This window comes from Callionymus lyra, chromosome 10 (assembly GCF_982586985.1).
Source record: "Callionymus lyra chromosome 10, fCalLyr1.hap1.1, whole genome shotgun sequence".
Classification (NCBI taxonomy): Eukaryota; Metazoa; Chordata; class Actinopteri; order Syngnathiformes; family Callionymidae; genus Callionymus; species Callionymus lyra.
The window spans coordinates 14582616-14602381 of record NC_141827.1 but is presented as its reverse complement, the minus strand read 5'-3'; the positions used below and the strand labels follow the sequence as shown (position 1 = coordinate 14602381).

Sequence of the window (19766 nt, the reverse complement as noted above, 5' to 3'; positions counted from 1 at the left end):
CCATGAAATCATTCATTTACATTAATGTCTTGAATTGTTGTCCTATGCAACCTTTCATTTGAGTCGCCTTCATCTCAACATTTGTACATTATCACCGTGTCTGAGTCATGGTCATTTTGTGCTAATAATGATACAGAACGATAATATTGTTGACATGACTTTAATGATCATTCTAGATAATCATAATTATTTCCCTATATCTTGCTTGATACTGTGTCTTCTTTACACAGCTGTTACTACACAATGCATAAGAAATATTTCCAGAAATTAAGCCTCTTTTGTTCATTGTAAGGAGAAGGGAGAAGGGGGGCAAATTCAAATATGTATCATTTCGATTACATTCATAATATATTTGATACATATTAAATATGTATCAATTCAAAAATTGTATGGCCCATAATCTGCCAGAAATATATCTCTTTCTCAGGTGTATCATAGATGCTAACAATCACATAACCCAGCCAGTGGAGGGAATATTTACATGTATCTTGTATTGGGCGAGTCATGGCTATGCATGATTTTTCAATGATGACGGTAAGCAGTCAAAGAAAGTAATGAGTTAAGAAGAGTTACAAAGCTGTTTCAGTGTTTCTAGCATCTCCTCTTATCACCACCATATCTATATTCCATTCATTTACTTTTAAAAAGTTGCATGTATAATGTTTTTTGCAACCAATTGTCTGTGAGCAACTTTATGGGGGACATTTGCTATGCTATGGTAGATACACAACTAATAAGTCCACACTTACACTTAGTTACTTTAATAATATGGATATTATGGATCACAGGGGAGTCATTCCAATTCTAGATGAGAGAAGTCTGTCTTGACTTAGGAATTCAAGTGGAAAGAGGAATGAAGGAAGTTGTCCACGAACCACAGAACTATGCAAGTAATGAATTGTTGGCCGAGCCAGCAGAGACCACACATTAAGAATAATTTCAAAACAGGTGCGATTCTTATTCTTACTGACATCATTCCTATTGCACCTGTGTGTCTGCAGTGGCCACAATAGTTGATTTGCTGATGCATAAATATCCCCCTTCATTCCCTATATTCCTTGGTAACACACAAATGATTGAGTAAAAGTAGTTTCACTTTAAAACTACTCAAGTTGTAGAAATAATGGAAAGGGTTTTACAATATGTTAAGAGTGGAATATAGGTTTGATGGAAATGGATGATAACATGGAGTTTTTTGGGGCTATCTGACTGTCTAATCACACCTTGTGTGTTGTGACGTGTCTCATTCAAATGAAACGTGTAACAAACTAACAACATCCATAACAATAAGAAAAAAAATAAAAATAAATAACTTGACAGCAATCAGAGAATTCTTTCTGGGGTAAGAGGCGGTGTGGAGACAAGAGGACAGATGATGAACATTTGAGTTTGTCATTTTTTGGTGCAACTGAACAGACAGCTCCTCTCTCTAGACCAGGGGTTCTAGAGTCAATGTTCTCTTTTAGAGTTATGGACAAAAATGTATGTTCATTTTAATGTAGCGAATGAAGCTCAGTTGTCCTCGTCTTCATCCAAAATGACACTTAAAAACATCCAAATACCTCTTTGGTGCTTGTCTGTAACGACCCTCTTGTATTAAAGCCTAAAAATATGCGTCTACTCGCTCAATGATGAAGAATGAAAGAAGTCTGTGGTGATGCCAAGCATAAAAATACGATTTTCTTTTGCAAACGCCGCAAGCAGATGGCGTTGGAAGACAAGATGAGAGCCAGTGAGAAAAATGGTTAATGAAAAAAGTGTTGAAACCCGAAGTGATCAAGGCCTTAAGAAGCTGTCGGCACGAAGGAAAATTGCAGACTAACAGACCAGATTGAATAAATCAGAATGTCGTTGGAAGCTTTTGGAAGATCATGTAAACAACTGAAACAGGAAAGGACCCGGGCCAGGAGCTCAAAATATGACAAAGGCTGAGTTGCAGGAGGAGTTCAAGAAGCTCGCAGCACAGGCCAGGAATGTTGGTGATACAAATGACTCTAAATCTCTGTCGACTAATAAAAGGTCAAAGTTAGTGAGTTGTCCAGCCTGTCCTTCGAACTCAGGCAAGGCTTTGTCAAGTTGAGGCAGGAACTGAAGACCCCCCAAAAAACGACTAGACAATCATAACAATGTTTTGTACCGTATATTTACTTCAGTTTTTTCACTGAGTCATGGTTGTTTTTCCCTTTCTTATGTAAAGCACTATGTGACTCTGAAGGGTTATTTATAAATACATGAATATACATCATAATTGTATCATCATAATCATCATCAATATTATTATATTATTATTACCATCATTTCAACAATGCAGAATACAGAATAAAAGGGCATTAAAAACGAAATGATTTGATATCAAACTTAACTTAATTTATAATAATGAACACGTTTGTAACTGACTGATTCGCTGAAAAATATAAAATGAGACAGGTGAGGGAGGGTGAAGCGAGGAGTTCTCAACCTCAACCTCAACCGACCTTGACACAGAGACAACACAAGAGATACCACAAACACATTTGTATTTCAGCCTTCGGGTGACCTTTACACAGAGACAACACAAGGGTTAAGAATACATTGGTGGCAAATTCAATGAATATATTACTAAAATGTAATCAAAGAAAGATAGCGAAAGTCGTATGTGAATGATGTAACCATATTTGGGTAAAAACTTTTGGGGGGTTTTAACAAACCCAGTCAGAAGCAGAATCATCCCCAGAAGAAGAGGATTACATGCTGCAGATTCAGGCTTTAAAATGAGGAAAGTGAATCCAGATTTTGTGCTTTGTTTAACGTCAGTGATGAAAGCTTTTAGCCAGCGTCCAATATCTGAATGGGATGCAACACAGTTTCTCTCTCAATGGGATATATGAGGTAGCCTAAAGGCCACGTACAGGGTATTTATTTTGCACATTTTCTATTGTTGGTTGATGAGGCCTCATGATACAGCATCAGTTGTCTCATGATACAGCATCAGATGTATCATGATGAAGCATTATATGTATCATGATATAGCATCAGTTGTCTCATGATACAGCATCAGTTTTATCATGATACAGCATCAGTTTAATCATGATACAGCATCAGTTGTCTCATGATACAGCATCAGTTGTCTCATGATTCAGCATCAGTTGTCTCGTGATACAGCATCAATTTTTATCATGGTGCAGCATCAGTTTTATCATGATACAGCATCAGTTGTCTCATGATACAGCATTCGTTTTATCATGATACAGCATCAGATGTATCATGATGAAGCATTATATGTATCATGATATAGCATCAGTTGTCTCATGATACAGCATCAGTTTTATCATGATACAGCATCAGTTGAATCATGATACAGCATCAGTTGTCTCATGATACAGCATCAGTTGTCTCATGATTCAGCATCAGTTGTCTCATGATACAGCATCAGTTTTTATCATGGTGCAGCATCAGTTTTATCATGATACAGCATCAGTTGTCTCATGATACAGCATTAGTTTTATCATGATACAGCATCAGTTGTCTCGTGATACAGCATCAGTTTTTATCATGGTGCAGCATCAGTTTTATCATGATACAGCATCAGTTGTCTCATGATACAGCATCAGTTGAATCATGTTACAGCATCACTTTTCTCATCATACAGCATCAGTTGTCTCATAATACAGCATCAGTTGTCTCATGATACAGCATCAGATGTCTCATGATACAGCATCAGTTGTCTCATGATACAGCATCAGTTGTCTCATGATACAGCCTCAGTTGTCTCATGATACAGCATCAGTTGAATCATGATACAGCATCAGTTTTCTCATCATACAGCATCAGTTGCCTCATGATACAGCGTCAGTTGTATCATGATACAGCATCAGTTTTATCATATTACAGTGTCAAAAATGTTGAAATGTACAGATCTGGTCAAATTTAAATTGGCTCAAACAATAGAAAGCAAGAAATAATCAATTGCCAAAAAACATTCAGGGAGTGTTCATGGAAAGGGGCGATATAATCTAAGGGGAGAACAAAACTTTAAGAAGCCTCAGGCTCGGTTTTTTGTTTAATTGGTGATTTGTTATTTTGTATGTACAAATAATTTACTTAACTCAAAAGTCAAACTGTCTAAGAAAATACACTCACAATCAAATCATAGACAGCTATTGAAAAATGTGTTACTATTAGAATCGTGCTACTTTTAGAATCGTATATTTTATGTATAGTATATAAATCAGGACTCAAAGCAGTCACATCAAAACCACATGGTTGAAACCCCAAATAATCTCCCGTCTGAAGTCATCTGTGAGAAAATAGGCCGGGGGATCCTGGGTGCCTGCACATTTTGTTCTTTCCTATCCTAGATGCCCTGAGCACCATTTTGCAGGTATTTGATCATAATCCAAAGGTATCTGACTAGATGGAATTTTGACCTGATGTTGGCTCCAGATAAAAAGCTGAGGGATCACCAAGAGAATACCTGCTGAATCAGACCTCGAGCGCCATGTGTTCACCAAAAGACATATCGACAAGTTGGAGCTTTGTAATACGTTTTGGATATAGTATCTGAAGTTTTTCCATTTTTTTTTACCTCCAACTGTCAGCAAGAATTTAACTCATCACATGTTTTAGTCACGTGTATGAATCCCATGTGAAATAACAGGATTTCTTCAGTAGAGAACATTATTCATAGAGCACTAGTGCAGTTGAAACAAAGTGCTATACAAGAAAATCTAACTGAAGCACAACATAATGACAGTAAATTCACAAGTGAAATAGAATGAAACACGTTGAACAAGTACATCAGAGTCTCCTACTGAGTTAAAAGCCAGAGAATAAGAGTGAGTTTAAGAAACAGACAGTGAGACACACAAGGGTTGTTCCAGAGCTTGGCAGTAGCAAATGAAAAATCTCTATCCCCACTGAGCTTCATTCTTCGTCCCTTCCAGGAGCAGTCGATCAGCTGACCTGAGGCAGCGAGCGGGAGCATAACGGTGGAGCAGCTCTGACACGCAGGGCGGGGCGAGGAAGTAATAAAATAATTTTTAAATTAACTTTAAAAGGCACAGTGGAGGAAGGCCAGGATGGGAGTAATGGCTTCCTCTTACATGTTCCAGTTAAAAGCCGAGCAGCAGCATTCTGGGCCAATGCGAGACATGCCAGGGATGACCGAGTCTATATCTAGCCGTGTCGTGATGAAGGCATGGATTACCGTTTCAAAAGTCAAAAACTTTACAAAGTTATAACTTTCAAGCAGAGCATCATTGTGATGAGGGACTTAATGCATCTTGGAGAGGAAGACTTTTAACACTTCAAACATGTGAGAGTTGAAGTTTCACATTAGCTGCCCCTTAAGGTCTTCAAGAGGTTGGAGGGAGAAAGTATTTTTTCTTTAGTGGCACATAAAGTATATGGGGTGTCGTCTACATAACAGTGAAATAAGACATGCTTTTTAAAAATGGAGCCCAACGGCAATACATATAATGAAAACAGCATGGGCCATATAATTGACCCCTGTGGTACACCACCACCGCAGGACTCAGCAGTACCTACTATTGACTCACATACATAATTCCGTCTGTCAGGTCAGGACCTAAACCACTGGAGCGCACAACCACAAATGTTCCGTTTGTTCTGTCGTCAATATAATTTAAATCTGATTCTGTGCTGTGCAAACAAGAGCAGGAAGCTATTTCACCTTTTAGGAAATTCCTTGATGTAGAAAAAACTGTAGGGCATCCATAACTGTGCATTTTTTCAATTAGCACATGTGGCTTGTGATGACTTGACTCAGTACTCACTGCCAAGTGATACTTTTTAGATTCTTTAAAAGTATTCTGGTAAAAACCATGACATGATGAGATCCACTGTATGTCCATGTTCAAGTGTGTGGAACCACATACCAACACAAATTAAAAAGCCAAACACACCAACGTCAATGGTCTTTCCTGCCACGGAAGAAATAAAGACGCCTTTATGAACACGCATTTTGTATAATAAATTGTTTTTTTTCAACGTGTGTCAGCAGTTATTTTAGCATGTTGAAGTGAATAACATGATCCCATCATTGTTCGGCTCTTTTGACCCACATTTCGGGTTTGTAGTATATCTTTTTTGTTATTGTCGTTTTGTGTTACAATGAGTGGTTTGTTTGGAAATTTTTGAGTCATTTTAATATTGGTTTTTGTATTCTTTCATTTTCAATGTATATTATATTAATATTGTGTGGCATAAAGAACCTCTAACTAACAAATGAACCAAAACCACCCACTACAAAAACAGATACTCAACCCTGAAAGTAAAAGTCGTAACCAGAAAACCAAAATTATATTCCCATCGCCATTGGATGGCCTTACTTTTGACAGATGAAGACAAATTTTATTGCAGTTTAATTCTGCATCAGTTCTGAGTAATGTATCCAGTGCAGGACTGTGGATGTCAGACCAGGAAGTGCTTTAAGCGCCTTTTTTCGCTGCTGCAGGAGGAACCCTAACCTCTCGTTCTCCGAGACTTCACACAGGGAAGAACTTTATAAAGTAATAACTATAAAACAGAGCATGAGAAACCAGGAGCATAAATTCTCATCTTCAAGACCAAGCAGAAGAGGTTGGCACATACATAACATAACATATATGGGGGGGATGTCAGCATAACAGGGAAAAAATACATGCTTTGTACAAATGGAGCAACGGCAATACATATAATAAAAACAGCAGGGGCCCTAAAATTGACCCCTGTGTAACACCACCTCTGCAGGGAAGCAGAGCAGTACTCAGCAGTACCTACTATTGACTCACATACATAATTCTCTCCATCAGGTCAGGACCTAAACCACTGGAGCGCACAACCACAAATGTTCCTTTTTGGTTCGGTCGTCAATATAATTTAAATCTGATTCTGTGCAAAAAAGAGCAGGAAGCTATTTCACCTTTTAGGAAATTCTTTGATGTAGAAAAAACTGTAGGGCATCCATAACCATGGATTGTTTTCAATTAGCACATGTGGTTGTAATGACTTAACTCAGTACTCACTGCCAAGTGATACTTTTTGGATTCTTTAACAACACCAGCAGTCCTTTGAGATTTAAAAGAAGACCTGCAGCTTGTCCTTCACCGCCCTCCGCTTGGCTCTTCGGCACTCCTTTCTGGCTGCACGCATTCTGTCGTGGAATAAGGGCTCGGGTTTAGCTTCTGGCTGCACAGTTTTTGATGGAGCCACAGAGTCCATTCATTCTTGCTAGGATGAGAAACCACGAGCATAAATTCTTGTTGTTTTATTTCGATCTCAAATTTGTTTTTGTGAAGGAATCTTTATTTTGTTGAAACAGAACAGAAAACAGCATTAGAGCCGTATACCTAGATAACTGTTTATATTAAAAAACATTCTTAACTAACAGTTCAACTGTTTAAAAAAAGCGAAAACTATTTTAAATTTGGTGATAAATACTTGGAAATATATGCCCCATTTCTGGTTCGAGTTGTCATTTTTGTTTTGTAATTTTTTTTTAAACTGTACTTGTGCACTTGTTTACTTTCAGAGCAATTCATGGTCAGACTCCTCCTTACATCACTGATCTGATCCAGCCTTACACCCCAGCTCGGGCTCTGAGGTCTGTGGATCAGAATCTACTGATGGTTCCTGAACACGCGGAGAGAAATCCTTCCAGACTGTTGCTCCTAAGCTTTGGAACGATCTTCCTCTCTCTCTGTGTTTGATGATCTACTGACTCCTTCAAGAAACATCTTAAGAAATGTTTATTTGTTCAGGCTTTTGATTTTCTGGAACTCCTGTTGTGTTATCAGTTTTATCTTGACCTTTAAAGTATATACTTTATTGAATATTGTTTTGATTGTTTAAGCATTTTGTGACCCTGGTCTGGAAAAGCGCTATACAAATAAAAATTACTTACTTACTTACTTACTTGTGTGAATGGGTTCTACTTCATGCATGCTCAGCCCTCATACATAGGCTTGTCTATTGCCTCCCACTAGGAAGGATGAAACAGTAGCGATGCTCCTAAACCAGATAAACCACAGTACCCGAACCAAAAAAATCATTAATGAATTACACTATTTTTTTTATTTTTTATAAATAGATATTTGGAAATAAATATGTACTGAATTTCACAGTTTGTTTTACAGTGTTACAAAATATGTGCCAATCATGATATAAATAATGTTAGCCAATGCTGCTATAGGGCTACAAATTGTATCACAAAATAGACCTTTGTATCTTCAACGCGTGTATCCAGAACTGCTGTGACAGCTATAAATAACAGCCGCCCTTGTTGATCACATATCCAAGTTGTTGCAACTCCTTCCCTTCATCAATATACTGGAGACGTCCCAACTATGCCGCTTCACTCAACACCAGCTCACTGGCACTGCAATCGCAAACATTTTACGAGTTTATTTTTGTTCCTCCGAGGCATGAACACTGTGGCTCTCGGCTCGGGATTCTTCTACACATAGTCACAGTTTTACAAGTCTTGTTTGGTAAAGTTGTCAAGGGAAGAGACAGCCGTCACTTGACGCCTCAACTTCAACAGTTGAAGGTTTAATGATTAATGTCTCTTACTCGCTCAAACACCGTCATGCTCTGTGTGATACAGGAGCTCTAATGCTGCAAATATTTTCAAGTTTAGAGTCGCTGTCACGCGGGTTTATTTGGGATGTGTGACCTGGATAAATACAGTTTGTCAAAACGAGGCCATAATTGGGCAATGTCCTGTCTAGCAGCCATGGGTTTTTTTGTTGCTCCAAAACTAAAACTGCTTCTAGTTCGACTGCCAGAAATGTCTTTTAATTTCATCTTTTCCTGCATCTGACACTAAAAAGTGTTGACCAATGTCACGCCTACTATTTTGACAGAACCTTTATTATGGATAAGCCATTTTTTTTATTCACTCCCTTTCAATTTAACCAAAAATCAATCATTTGTAATTATTTGTCCTTCAATAAATAAAGCTTAAAAATGTACTGTAGTATTGCAATAAGTAGAAATTATAATACTTTTTTATTTACAGCAAAACAATGAAAAGACCTCAGAACATGAATAAGCAACAAGGGATGAAGGAAAAAAACAACAAATAGACCAAAGATTTGCAAAGAAAACAGTCATTCACATACATGTCGACAGGGTAAAATAGAGAGAAACAAAAATACCTACTTAAGTGAGTGAGCAATAATTAGGTGGAGTAAAAGGCAAACTCCGTCTCATCCCCATGACGTCAAGCTGGACCACAACTGGTATTTAAAGTGGAACGTTATGTTTCTCGCTACAAACAAGTGACATTTAAGAAATACATCCAAAGTGAACTGTTGTTATTCACAGCAGATCCGATCAGGTTAGAGATTAAACTCCTGAAATGTGAAGACGTCCAAAACGTGTCAGGAGCTCCGAGGTCATCTTTTCAGAAGACTGTTGACAGCCGTGAGTTCTTCTGAGGACAGCGGAGACAGATTGTAGCCTCTGAGCTCTGGTTTCCCTGCAAACAAACAGATTGTAAGAGCTCTTTTTCCAGATAAATCGTTTGTGTCACTGTCTGGGCCACGTTCACACTGCCAACGAGCAAACGTTGGGGGAAACATTCAAACTCTCGAATGAGTCGACGACTGATTTATCAACCTGAGAGAGAAATCACTCATTTCTGGCTGAAGCTCAAACTCTCTGAGCACATTTATCTAGAAAGCGGTTGGCTGATTTCAGTAAATAACTGGCTCTGTGCTGAATCGAATAAATCCAGGAGCAGCATTTTGAACACCTGCTTGTTTTGATTTTCATTAATTCATTCATTTTTTTTTTTCCTTATTCCCTATATGATGTGTTGATAAGGCCTCGTAAGGCAGGTGATGAAGCTGCTTAGGGTAAGAGACAGGGGACACCCTGGACAGAAAGGAAAACAACCTTGCCTGGATGCTATGAGATGGTTCTTGATTTAATGTTTAATTAATTAAATAAAACATGTATTTTAGTCATTCATGATTGCAACACTGAAAGTTGAAAAGAAAACCTTTTTTTTTTTAATGTTGGAAGAAAGGAACGATCTTCATCTAGTGCCAAGAATTGATAAGTCATAAATAGAAATGATTACCTTGGATCTCATTCAGGTGATTGACTTTTGCTTTCAGTCCTTTACGGAGGTCATTAATCTCTTTATCCAGTTGTTCTTGATCTGCGGCGGCAAAACGTGAAAACCATTGTTTATCTTGCAAACGCAAAGACTGATGCATGATTGGACGGCAGGTTTACCTTTCTCGATAAACTCTTTTGTTTTTGCTGTGGGAAATTTGATGAACATGTTTCCGAGGCAAACATTGACTTTTTCTGTAAATGAAAAAAAAGAAATGAATGAAATAAAACACAGTTGACTTATAAATCAAATTTTTTAAACTAAATTAGCAACAAATACATTGGTATTCTGAATTTGGTGACAGAAAATTAATGTTTTTAGCAAGTGTCACTGTCATGTTTACTGCCATGATACAGTTTGAAAGGCCACCAGATGGCGCTCTCGATTAAAATGACGCCAGGTTTCATTGAATTCGTAGATCAGAGCTAAAGATGATAAAGTAAAGAGTGACATTTAAAGGACATTAAAAAAAAAAGGCACTGTATCATGACACATCTGATGCTGTATCACGAGGCCTCATCAACTCACCATTACTTAACAAAACCATTGTATTCACGCAACTAATGCAATCAATCGTGAGAGAGACGGAGTCGTGGTTAATAACTAGTGTCGTCATCGAGACCCTGGACGCCTCCACCACGTAGACGCTCTTCTGTCTCTTGAGGGACACTAGAGATTACCTTATTTCCCGAAGGACATCTCCAGAGGGATTAATACAATCTAGTGTGTTCTTTGTGAACACAACATTGTTCAACAACTTCTAAAGAGGTGTAAGAAGATATTCAGATTGTCTAAAAAATTAACCAAATTAGGATTTATACTTTTGAGACATACTTCGTGTCCTCATCCACTCACCGGAATCAGAAAACTCCTTCTTTAAGGCGTTCAAAGCCTCTCTGTTACGATTGCGCTTGGTGTCAAGATCGACAATCTGTAGATGAGAGAAAAGAGAAGTAATTTTCAATTTTATACTTCAAAGTAAATTACAAATATATTTTATTATCTAAAGGAATAATTGTATTTTGAGCAAATGTAGAACATTCTCAATGTCTGCCCATTTTAAATGTCAATAAGAAATGTTATTTTTCAGGAAAGATTCAAGATAAAAGAGAAAGAGAAAGGAACAAGGGAATTCAAATGGAAGGCGATCTTTAATCATGGATTTTAGATTGTTTGTAGGTCCTGACAGTTTGGCATTGATGTCTGAAGGTCAAACAGATTTAAATGTTATTTATATTTTTATTTTTATTATTGTATTCATTTGAAGTTAAACAGCAGAACTTTACAATCGTACGTATATTATGCATGAGTCAACAAGATCAGGATAAAACTAAACCAACTAAAACTAATGTCATATTCGTAAAACAGAAAGCATTTACAACATAAGACAAACAAAAAAACAACGTTTTTATTAAATAATGTTTTTTTCGACGAGTGACACAAGAAAGTAGAAGGTAATAATAATATTATATTATACTCGTTGAGGAAAAACAGATGAAAAACATAAACAATAATACAAATATTTGTAGCATTAGATTATATCCATGTGTCATTTGGAAGTCTTTATCCTCAGTCTTAATTTGTTGATATTTCACCAACATTACTGCAATGCACAATAAAACATCTTACACCGTAAATCAGTTAAAGATCTACGTGTTTGTCCCTTTCAAAGTAAATATATATAAATACAGTTTGTTATTATTAAAGCTTATGCTGTGTTAGCATGTGTGGATTAGCTTAACGGCTAAGTCAGGAAGAGAATGTCTTCGTCCAAAAACAAAGACTCCATTAAAACCCGACATTGATCTTGAATTATTATTTATTCCAGGTTTCAACTCACCTGTTGCTTACAAGAGAGAACGTCCTCGGCTGCCTCCTCAACCACCGCCAAATACTCCAACACCTGCTGAGGATCCATGATTCCAGTGCAACCGGCAAAATACGTCCGTTGTGAAACATTAGCCAGGAAAGACGTTCCTTGTTTGGGCGACGAATGAATCAGCTCAGTGCTGCCCCCAAGGGGAACAAAACTGCAACTATATTTATCGTAGTTACTTCGTAGACTTTAATGAAAGTAAGTAAGTAAGAGACCCTTATTAGGTAATAAGCGTCAGACAATTAATAATAATATTTTTTTTTGTATTTTATGTTTATTTGTATCAATAAAAGCAGTTTAGAGACACTAAACTGAATTTTATTGTACAACACTGGCCCATTAATGGTGCAACGAATTATTATTAAAAAACCTTTTGTACAAACGTCTCTATCAAACTATCAGAGTAATGCCATTGGATTGAGAAACACAGTTGTGAAAGATCGTATTATTTTATTTAATTAGCACCGATAACTTGTGCATTCATGATTGTTAATCTGAAAAAACCCGCATTCTTGACACTTTCTTGTTACAATCGTTACTCAAGCACATGTATCTAGTTAACATATGAAAACAATAAATATTTCCTGATCCGAGGGGTACATACATTCATCATATGACGTGAAACCGCCTTTAATCATGTGACAAATTCCACCTGTTTTGGTCTGTTTGTTCTGTTTGCTAAAGAGTATTTGGAGACAGGTAAGTTGTCCATTATTGCAGTCACGGCATCCGGTTTGATATCTTCGCTCTTGATTTTCACTCCTTCTCTGTGAAAACCTCCTCTTCTCCGACACTCGGACTTGCTGCGCTGCTTCGCCGAGAATTCCCTTTTTCTATCGGCGTCGCGCGCTCTCTGCACGGAGCCGCTTCGCCTGCTTAATTCGCTAGTTTTGTGAGTCCTCTCTGGGTCGAGCCGTCCGGTTCTTATCCTCGGATCAGAGTCGGTCGATTCGGACTGAATGACGGAACCTTGGTTGCGCATGTTTCCAGAGGCCTGCATCCTCTTCAGGTGGGTGTTGTTGCTCCTGACCGGGCTGCTCGGCCTCGGCGATCTGCAGCTCGAGGGTCTGCCCTGGGAGTGCGCTCGGCTCTCACTGTAGCTCCTTTTGGGTAAAAACTGGCCTCCTTGGCGCAAAGGGCTCACTCTGGACTGACGTGAGCGGCAACATGGCGTCCCACAGGTGTTGGTGTAGCGTATCCGGCACTGGGTGCAGGCACAACCGGAGAGCAGGGCAGTGTGGTTGGCCAGCGAGGACAGGAAGCTGAGGGGGAAGGCCCGCTGGCACTGAAGGATGCACTTTGGCGTGCTGAGACGAGAGGAGACCGCGGCGGCCGTCTTGTGACAGCCGGGCGCGCTTGTCACCGCCGATTTTCCGGTTTCCTCCTGGACGGTCTGGATCTGATTCCACTCGAGCTGCAGCAGTTTATCCAAGTACCTCTCCAAGGTGCCCACGGGCCGGGGTCGGGGTGCCCCGCTACCTTCCATGTTGTAGAACACAGCCAGCTGACCGAGGCTCCAGGAGTTAAAAGGAGGCGGAAGGAAATCCGGGAATTCAGAGCCACTTCTATTCGACCTGTGTTTCGCACGACGAGGGGAGAATTCCTTGAAGTCCTCTGGTTCTAGATCTAGCTGCGGAGGATTCCTGCCACGAGGAGCCGTCGAGAATCTCTCTGAATCAGACAAGTCTGTTTCACAGTCACTGTCAGCAGCCACTTTTCCCGGGTTATCAGATTGTCCCCCCAACAGATCTGGACTCGAGTTGAACACTGTGTGTCTGCATCCTCTGGTGCTCATGTGATGCCAGCGCTGAGGAACCTGTTGGGCTTTTCTGTCATTTTGACTCGTCCTGTCGTCGACTGGCAGCGATGGTTGACGAGAGCTTGAGTCCGGGATTACCTGGGTTCTTCTGAGGATGAAATGGCATCATTTCAGCGTGTTACAAATATCTTACATCTGTACTGTATACTGTATCTGACCATAAAACAAACACAATGTTACCTACTAAATAAAAAGAAAAGGAAGTTTACAAAATGTTCTAATCGACTTCCCTCTTGCAACAAAGGGAAACTATTTTGCATTTTATTAAACCAGGCCCACAGATGCTATGTTCTTTAGTTAGACACCAACTTTGCTGTTGAACTTTACTGAAACCGGTTAAGGAACCAATGACCCCATGAGATTTATAGTGAGTTTTTAGATATTTAGTAGGTGCATATATGATGACAAAAATCCAAAAAGAGTGGGGCGTTTCGGTCATCTGTACATTTTTTCCAACTCTTCTCATATTACTATATTTCTTTGCACCATGTTCCAGTTCACCCTAAAACTACTGCTCCTCAAAACCCGATAAGGGTTGATTACGTATTAGAAACCGTCAATGTAATTTAATATATATGAGGCACTGATCACGGGTCTCTCCTCTTTGAGTCTAAAACGATTACCTGTTAAAAACATGAGGAAATGCTTCTCACCCTTGTTGAGGATCTGAGGAGTTCCTTGACTTTTGTCTTCTTCTGTGTTGAAGCTTCTGCCGTCAGACAAACAAACACATGTAAGTAAGTAAGTTTTCCAGACCAGGGTCACAAAGCGCTTAAACAATCAAAACAATACTCAATAAAATCTCTGTGTAAAATACTTTCAAGCCCACTAGTACAACGACTTGTTCCTTATTAAATAGTTTCATTTTCCTTCTCTGTGAAATTCTGGTGAAAGTATATTGTTGTTTTTATATTTCACAATTTTTTATTTAAGCAATTTAATTAAAATGAAAAGGTAAAAGTTGATTAATAAGTGTTTTTTGTGGTTCAATAAATAGAGCAATTTTCCATTTTAGGAATGTCAGAGAGACAGTGAGAGATCAGATGGACTAATATCACGTGACTTGAAACACTGGTGGGTTGATGAGCGGTTGTCAGAGCTGATGCGCCCCCTGGTGGGCTGTCCATGTACTTGCACATTGCCCCGTGAATAAAGCGTATATGAAAAATGAAAATTGACGCTCTCTTAGATGAAAGAAGATCAAGGCTTTATTGTTCCACATTGGGGATACGTTTATAAAACTAAAGCGTCTCTTGTTTAGATCTATAGTAACTATAGCTTTAAAACAATATTGTGTCACTTACTCTGTTTTGGTTGTTCTCTTGACCTGCGACTGTGCAGGGCGACTGGACCAACTTCCGCTGGAACTGTCTCCTCCCCATCTGTATACTAGAGTAAGATATTAAATATAAATCGGATTAAAAAAATCCCAATAATAACAGATACAGGCATGCGCACGTACACGCGCCCGCGAACACAAGCCTACACCGTCGAGTAAAAGGGTGGAATTCATCAATAAAGACAAACAAATCTAACACATGATCGGATACAAACAAAAAATGGTTTATTTTGTGGTTTTAAAATAACAGGTGTATGATCAGCCTTACCTGTCCGCATCAGGCCTGCTGATGCTGCTCCAGGAAGCCTCCGTCTTTATCCTCGGCTTCTCAGTCCAGACGCTCAGCCTCCCCACGTACTGTCGCTCCTGCAGAATGGTACCCATCCAAACCAATGAGATGGCGAGGGTTGGCAGAAACACGACGTTGGATGGATGGCAGGAATGGGAAAGCCTGATGCCCGAGCAGGCTACACCCCTCTTGTTTTCAGTTGAGTCGGAGTTCCAACGTCTGACCAGCAGAGGGAGGCAAAGAATGGTTTCTTTAAAACAGTTCCTTGCTTAAAGAGCCACTTACAGAGCAACGAATGTAAGTAAGTAAGTATTTTTTATTTATATAGCTCTTTTCCAGACCAGGGTCACAAAGCGCTTAAACAATAAAAACAATGTTCAATAAAGTATATACTTTAAAGGTCAAGATAAAACTGATAACACAACAGGAGTTCCAGAAAATCAAGGAAAAGCCTGAACAAATAAAAATGTCTTAAGATGTTTCTTGAAGGAGTCAGTAGATTATCAAACACAGAGGGAGAGGAAGATCGTTCCAAAGCTTAGGAGCAACAGCCTGGAAGGATTTCTCTCCTCTGGACCAGAAGCGTGTTTAGGAACCATCAGTAGATTCTGATCCACAGACCTCAGAGCCCGAGCTGGGGTGTAAGGCTGGATCAGATCAGTGATGTAATGAGGAGTCTGACAATGAATGGATCTGAAAGTAAGAACCAGAATTTTAAAGTTGATCCTGAAAGAAACTGGAAGCCAGTGAAGAGTTCCAAGGATCGGAGAAATGTGAGTTCTTCTACTTGAGCAGTTAAGAATTCTCGCTGCAGAGTTCTGAATCAACTGCAGGCGAGACAGCTCCTTCTTGTTAAGACATGAAAATAAACTGTTGCAACAGTCTAAACAAGAAGACACAAACGCATGGATTATAAGCTCCAGATCATGTTTTGACAACATTTTCCTAAGTTTAGAGATTTTTCTCAGTTGAAGGAAACCGTTTCTGGCCAGTTTTCTGCAGTGTTGAACAAGAGAAATGTCTTTATCAAATACAACACCCAGGTTTCTCAGTGTTGATTTAAGTGTGTCTTAAATAGATCTTGGACCTCTATTGTATCATCAGTATGTGTCTGTTTGTCAGAAATATAGTATTATTCACATGAGACAATGCGTTATCCATTAATATGTAATAATGGACTTCGCTCCCTTAACCTCTCCTTCACTGAGATTTCAGACTGGGGTGAACTTTATAAAGTAATTACTTCAAAATATGTTCATGATGAAGGACTTACTGCATCTTGGAGAGGAAGATTCCAACCTTTATAACATGTGAGTGAGTCAGAAGATTTAGTTTTTTTTTTGCATTAGTAGCCCTTTAAAAAGTGACCGACCCTTTTAAAAAACTCTATTAGCAGGTAGTTTCAAGACAACAAGACGACTTAAAGCTCAGTTTAACCACCACATTTGTCAAACATAAATGTATAATTAACTTAAAGACAAAAACAACACAGAAAAAAGCAGAATTCCTTGGATGACGAGACAAATAAAAATAAGTAAAATAAGTAAAAAACAAAACAAAAACATTGAGTATTGTCTATCAGCAAGACAATCTGATTTAGTATAACTAAGATGCATTTCTGATAGCGTGGTCTTCTGACAAAATATGAAAAATTGCAGTTATATGAGAACACTGTTGCATTTATGCTTTCAGCCGGACTGCGATCAAGAGGATGAGTTAGGATTGGCTAATAAAAATAAGTGTCTGTTTAGTTGCGGCTACAGCAGTTAAAAAGCACTAAACTGACAGTCAGATCAACCACACACCGTAATATAGGGCAGACTTTTTACTTAATAAATAATGAAAAGTAACACCCAGTTTACATACTGTATATAGTTTAAAGTTGCAATCGTCTTTAATAAATAACACTTCACATGTAAACAGCATAAAATCAAAGGGTTCTGACAAAAGGGCCTCATATGTGTTTGACCGTGGATCGTTACAACATAACCTGCTTACTGAAACACACTCGCTCACTTGATTTTACAATGCCTCTAGATAGCACTCAGTTATAAAAAAATGATGCCAGGTTTCATTTAATTAGTAGATCAAAGCCAATGATTTCCAAGCAGAGAGTGACATCTAGTGGCCTTTCAAAAGTCTACTGACTCCTTCAAGAAACATCTGAAGACATTTTTATTCATGCAGGTTTTTCCCTGATTCTCCGAGACTCCTGTGTTTGTGTCTTAATCTTTTAAAGTACTGTATATATTTTATTGGGTATTGTTTTGATTGTTTTAAGCGCTTTGTGACCCTGGTCTAGAAAGGCACTTTACAAATATAAATTACTTACTTACTTACTTACTTACTTACACTGTTTCTTCACTTGTTTCATGAAACCCATCAGTAGTGCCAAGTATTCCATACAAATGTATTATTATAATTATGAAACTATCTTTGTTGATGTAGTGTAACATTTCTGCATCAGTCAAATTCTGCATTCAAGATTCTCATCTGGATTTTGTTCAAGGAGTTCTGATTCATACTCCTTAAGTTAATGGAAGTGGAAAGAAGCTAGTTATTAAGTTATTAAAACATGTCCATTTAGTTGAGGTTACTAAGGTAATAAGAGCTAACGTGACAGTCACATCAACCACACTTCTTATTTAGTGAAAAAAAATGACACCCAGGTGGTAAACAGTATATAGTTAACAACTTCAATCTTGTATCACTTTTCATGTGTCAGTGGACGGGGCTTGAGCGCATTTTGCAAACATTTCAATGAAAATTAAGTTTTGTAATGACAGACACATATTGATGAGTACAATAGAGATCCAAGATCCCTTTATGTAACACTTTAATCAACACTTTAGTTGCCCTTTAAATATTTATTTATCAACAAATGAGGCCAAAAGTAAGAGAAAACCCCATTTCTTCAGGCGCATGAATACAATTATAATCAAAAGGGAAATGTTAGACAACAAATTCACCTCGTACATTCTCTTAAGGCAGTGTCTTAGGCCGGGTGTTTACGTGACCTCCAGTCCATCTGCAGCCAGGCTGAAACAGACACTCGATGAACGGCAGCTAATTCCCCGCGGACTCATTAGACCTTCTTGGGCCCCTTAGCCAGGTGCAAAGGCTCCTAAAGGGGCGCAATGTTTTTAGTTTAAAAATCAATGCACTTGTTTTTTTTTTACTGATATGGTTTAATATCAGGTGTCTTTGGGGGGCCCATTCAGCTGGGGCTCTCGAAGAAGTTCCCCTACCTTTCCTTCCCATGCAAGTTTCTCATATTTCACATCAATGAAAGGATTATCAGCTTCCCTGAAGCATAAAAAGACTGTTGCAATGAACTTTGATTCAGACAGCTCAGGTTACATTCACTACTAAGGGCTTAAGGTACAGTTAGGACTCATTAGTTTGTCTGTTTAGCATTGATGCTAAAATCCAAGAATGTGTTGTTTCCTTTCAATACTAGAATTCAATTGTGATGCAGATGATTGTGATCTTCTGTCATTGTGGAGGAGATCCTTGATCCAGCAGCAGCTCCAGAGGTGGAGGAGGAGGAGAAGAAAAGTGTTTAAACTGCGCATGTGATGACGATAATGCAGGAAAGTAAGATAGAGAAGGATGCAAATGAATACTGCTTTACTGAGCGTGTTGATGTTATGTGCTTAATTACAATGTTATCATCATTATTTCAGTTTTGTTTCTAATTCTATCTATTTGGAAAAAAACAAGAGAGACAACAAAATACTGATTAGGAAATTATACCATTTTTTGTAATGATTCTGATGACAGTACAACTTATGAGTGTTACATTTGATAGTAATGTCACACACACTGTCATCACAAACCAAGTTTATAATCAGAACGTCAATGCATCTGTGCAAACATAGTGTAAAAGTGTGAAGACTCCAAACACATACAATATCATTACTGTTGATGACTATTATTAAGATAAAAAAGCATTTAAAAAAAGAAACTAACGCAGCCAGGTCGGTGGCAGGTCAATAGTATTTAAGCGTGGAAAAAAACATCCAGATTCTTCTAACGGTCCTTCTGGTTTTGCTTACATGCTTCTCTACGACCGACATGTCTACGTCTTTATGCATACATTTGTAAGCACATCTGTAGACAATCTATTTTTCCTTTCTTGCCCTCGAACAGTCTGTACAGTTTGAGCAGAAACATGCACATAATTGCTCTAAACGCAGCTTTCGTTACCTTTAATGGGTATCCTGGTGTATCTAGGAAGAGTACCTAGTTGCGGGATAAATAAGATACCCATTAAACTTAATAATTATATTCATTTTTGTCCAGGTAAGTACTGTCTTCTCTAAGAAAGTATTTCCC

At 38.5% G+C, this 19766-nt stretch overlaps 2 protein-coding genes across 2 annotated transcripts; both read right to left on the bottom strand.

The window, feature by feature from the left end:
- Positions 1-8969: 8969 nt before the first annotated feature.
- pdrg1 (p53 and DNA-damage regulated 1) lies at positions 8970-12054 on the bottom strand. The gene is made up of 5 exons (XM_087800930.1): positions 11946-12054; positions 10961-11036; positions 10225-10299; positions 10067-10147; positions 8970-9460 (listed from the first exon to the last, which is right to left on the bottom strand). The coding sequence occupies exons 1-5, from the start codon at positions 12021-12023 to the stop codon at positions 9378-9380; spliced, it is 393 nt and encodes a 130-aa protein (XP_087657056.1). The 5' UTR covers positions 12024-12054; the 3' UTR covers positions 8970-9377.
- A 438-nt stretch (positions 12055-12492) lies between these two features.
- On the bottom strand, positions 12493-15579 carry LOC148070480 (uncharacterized). Its single transcript, XM_087801092.1, has 4 exons — positions 15408-15579; positions 15105-15189; positions 14454-14509; positions 12493-13888 (listed from the first exon to the last, which is right to left on the bottom strand). The coding sequence occupies exons 1-4, from the start codon at positions 15521-15523 to the stop codon at positions 12616-12618; spliced, it is 1530 nt and encodes a 509-aa protein (XP_087657218.1). The 5' UTR covers positions 15524-15579; the 3' UTR covers positions 12493-12615.
- Between the last annotated feature and the right edge of the window lie 4187 nt (positions 15580-19766).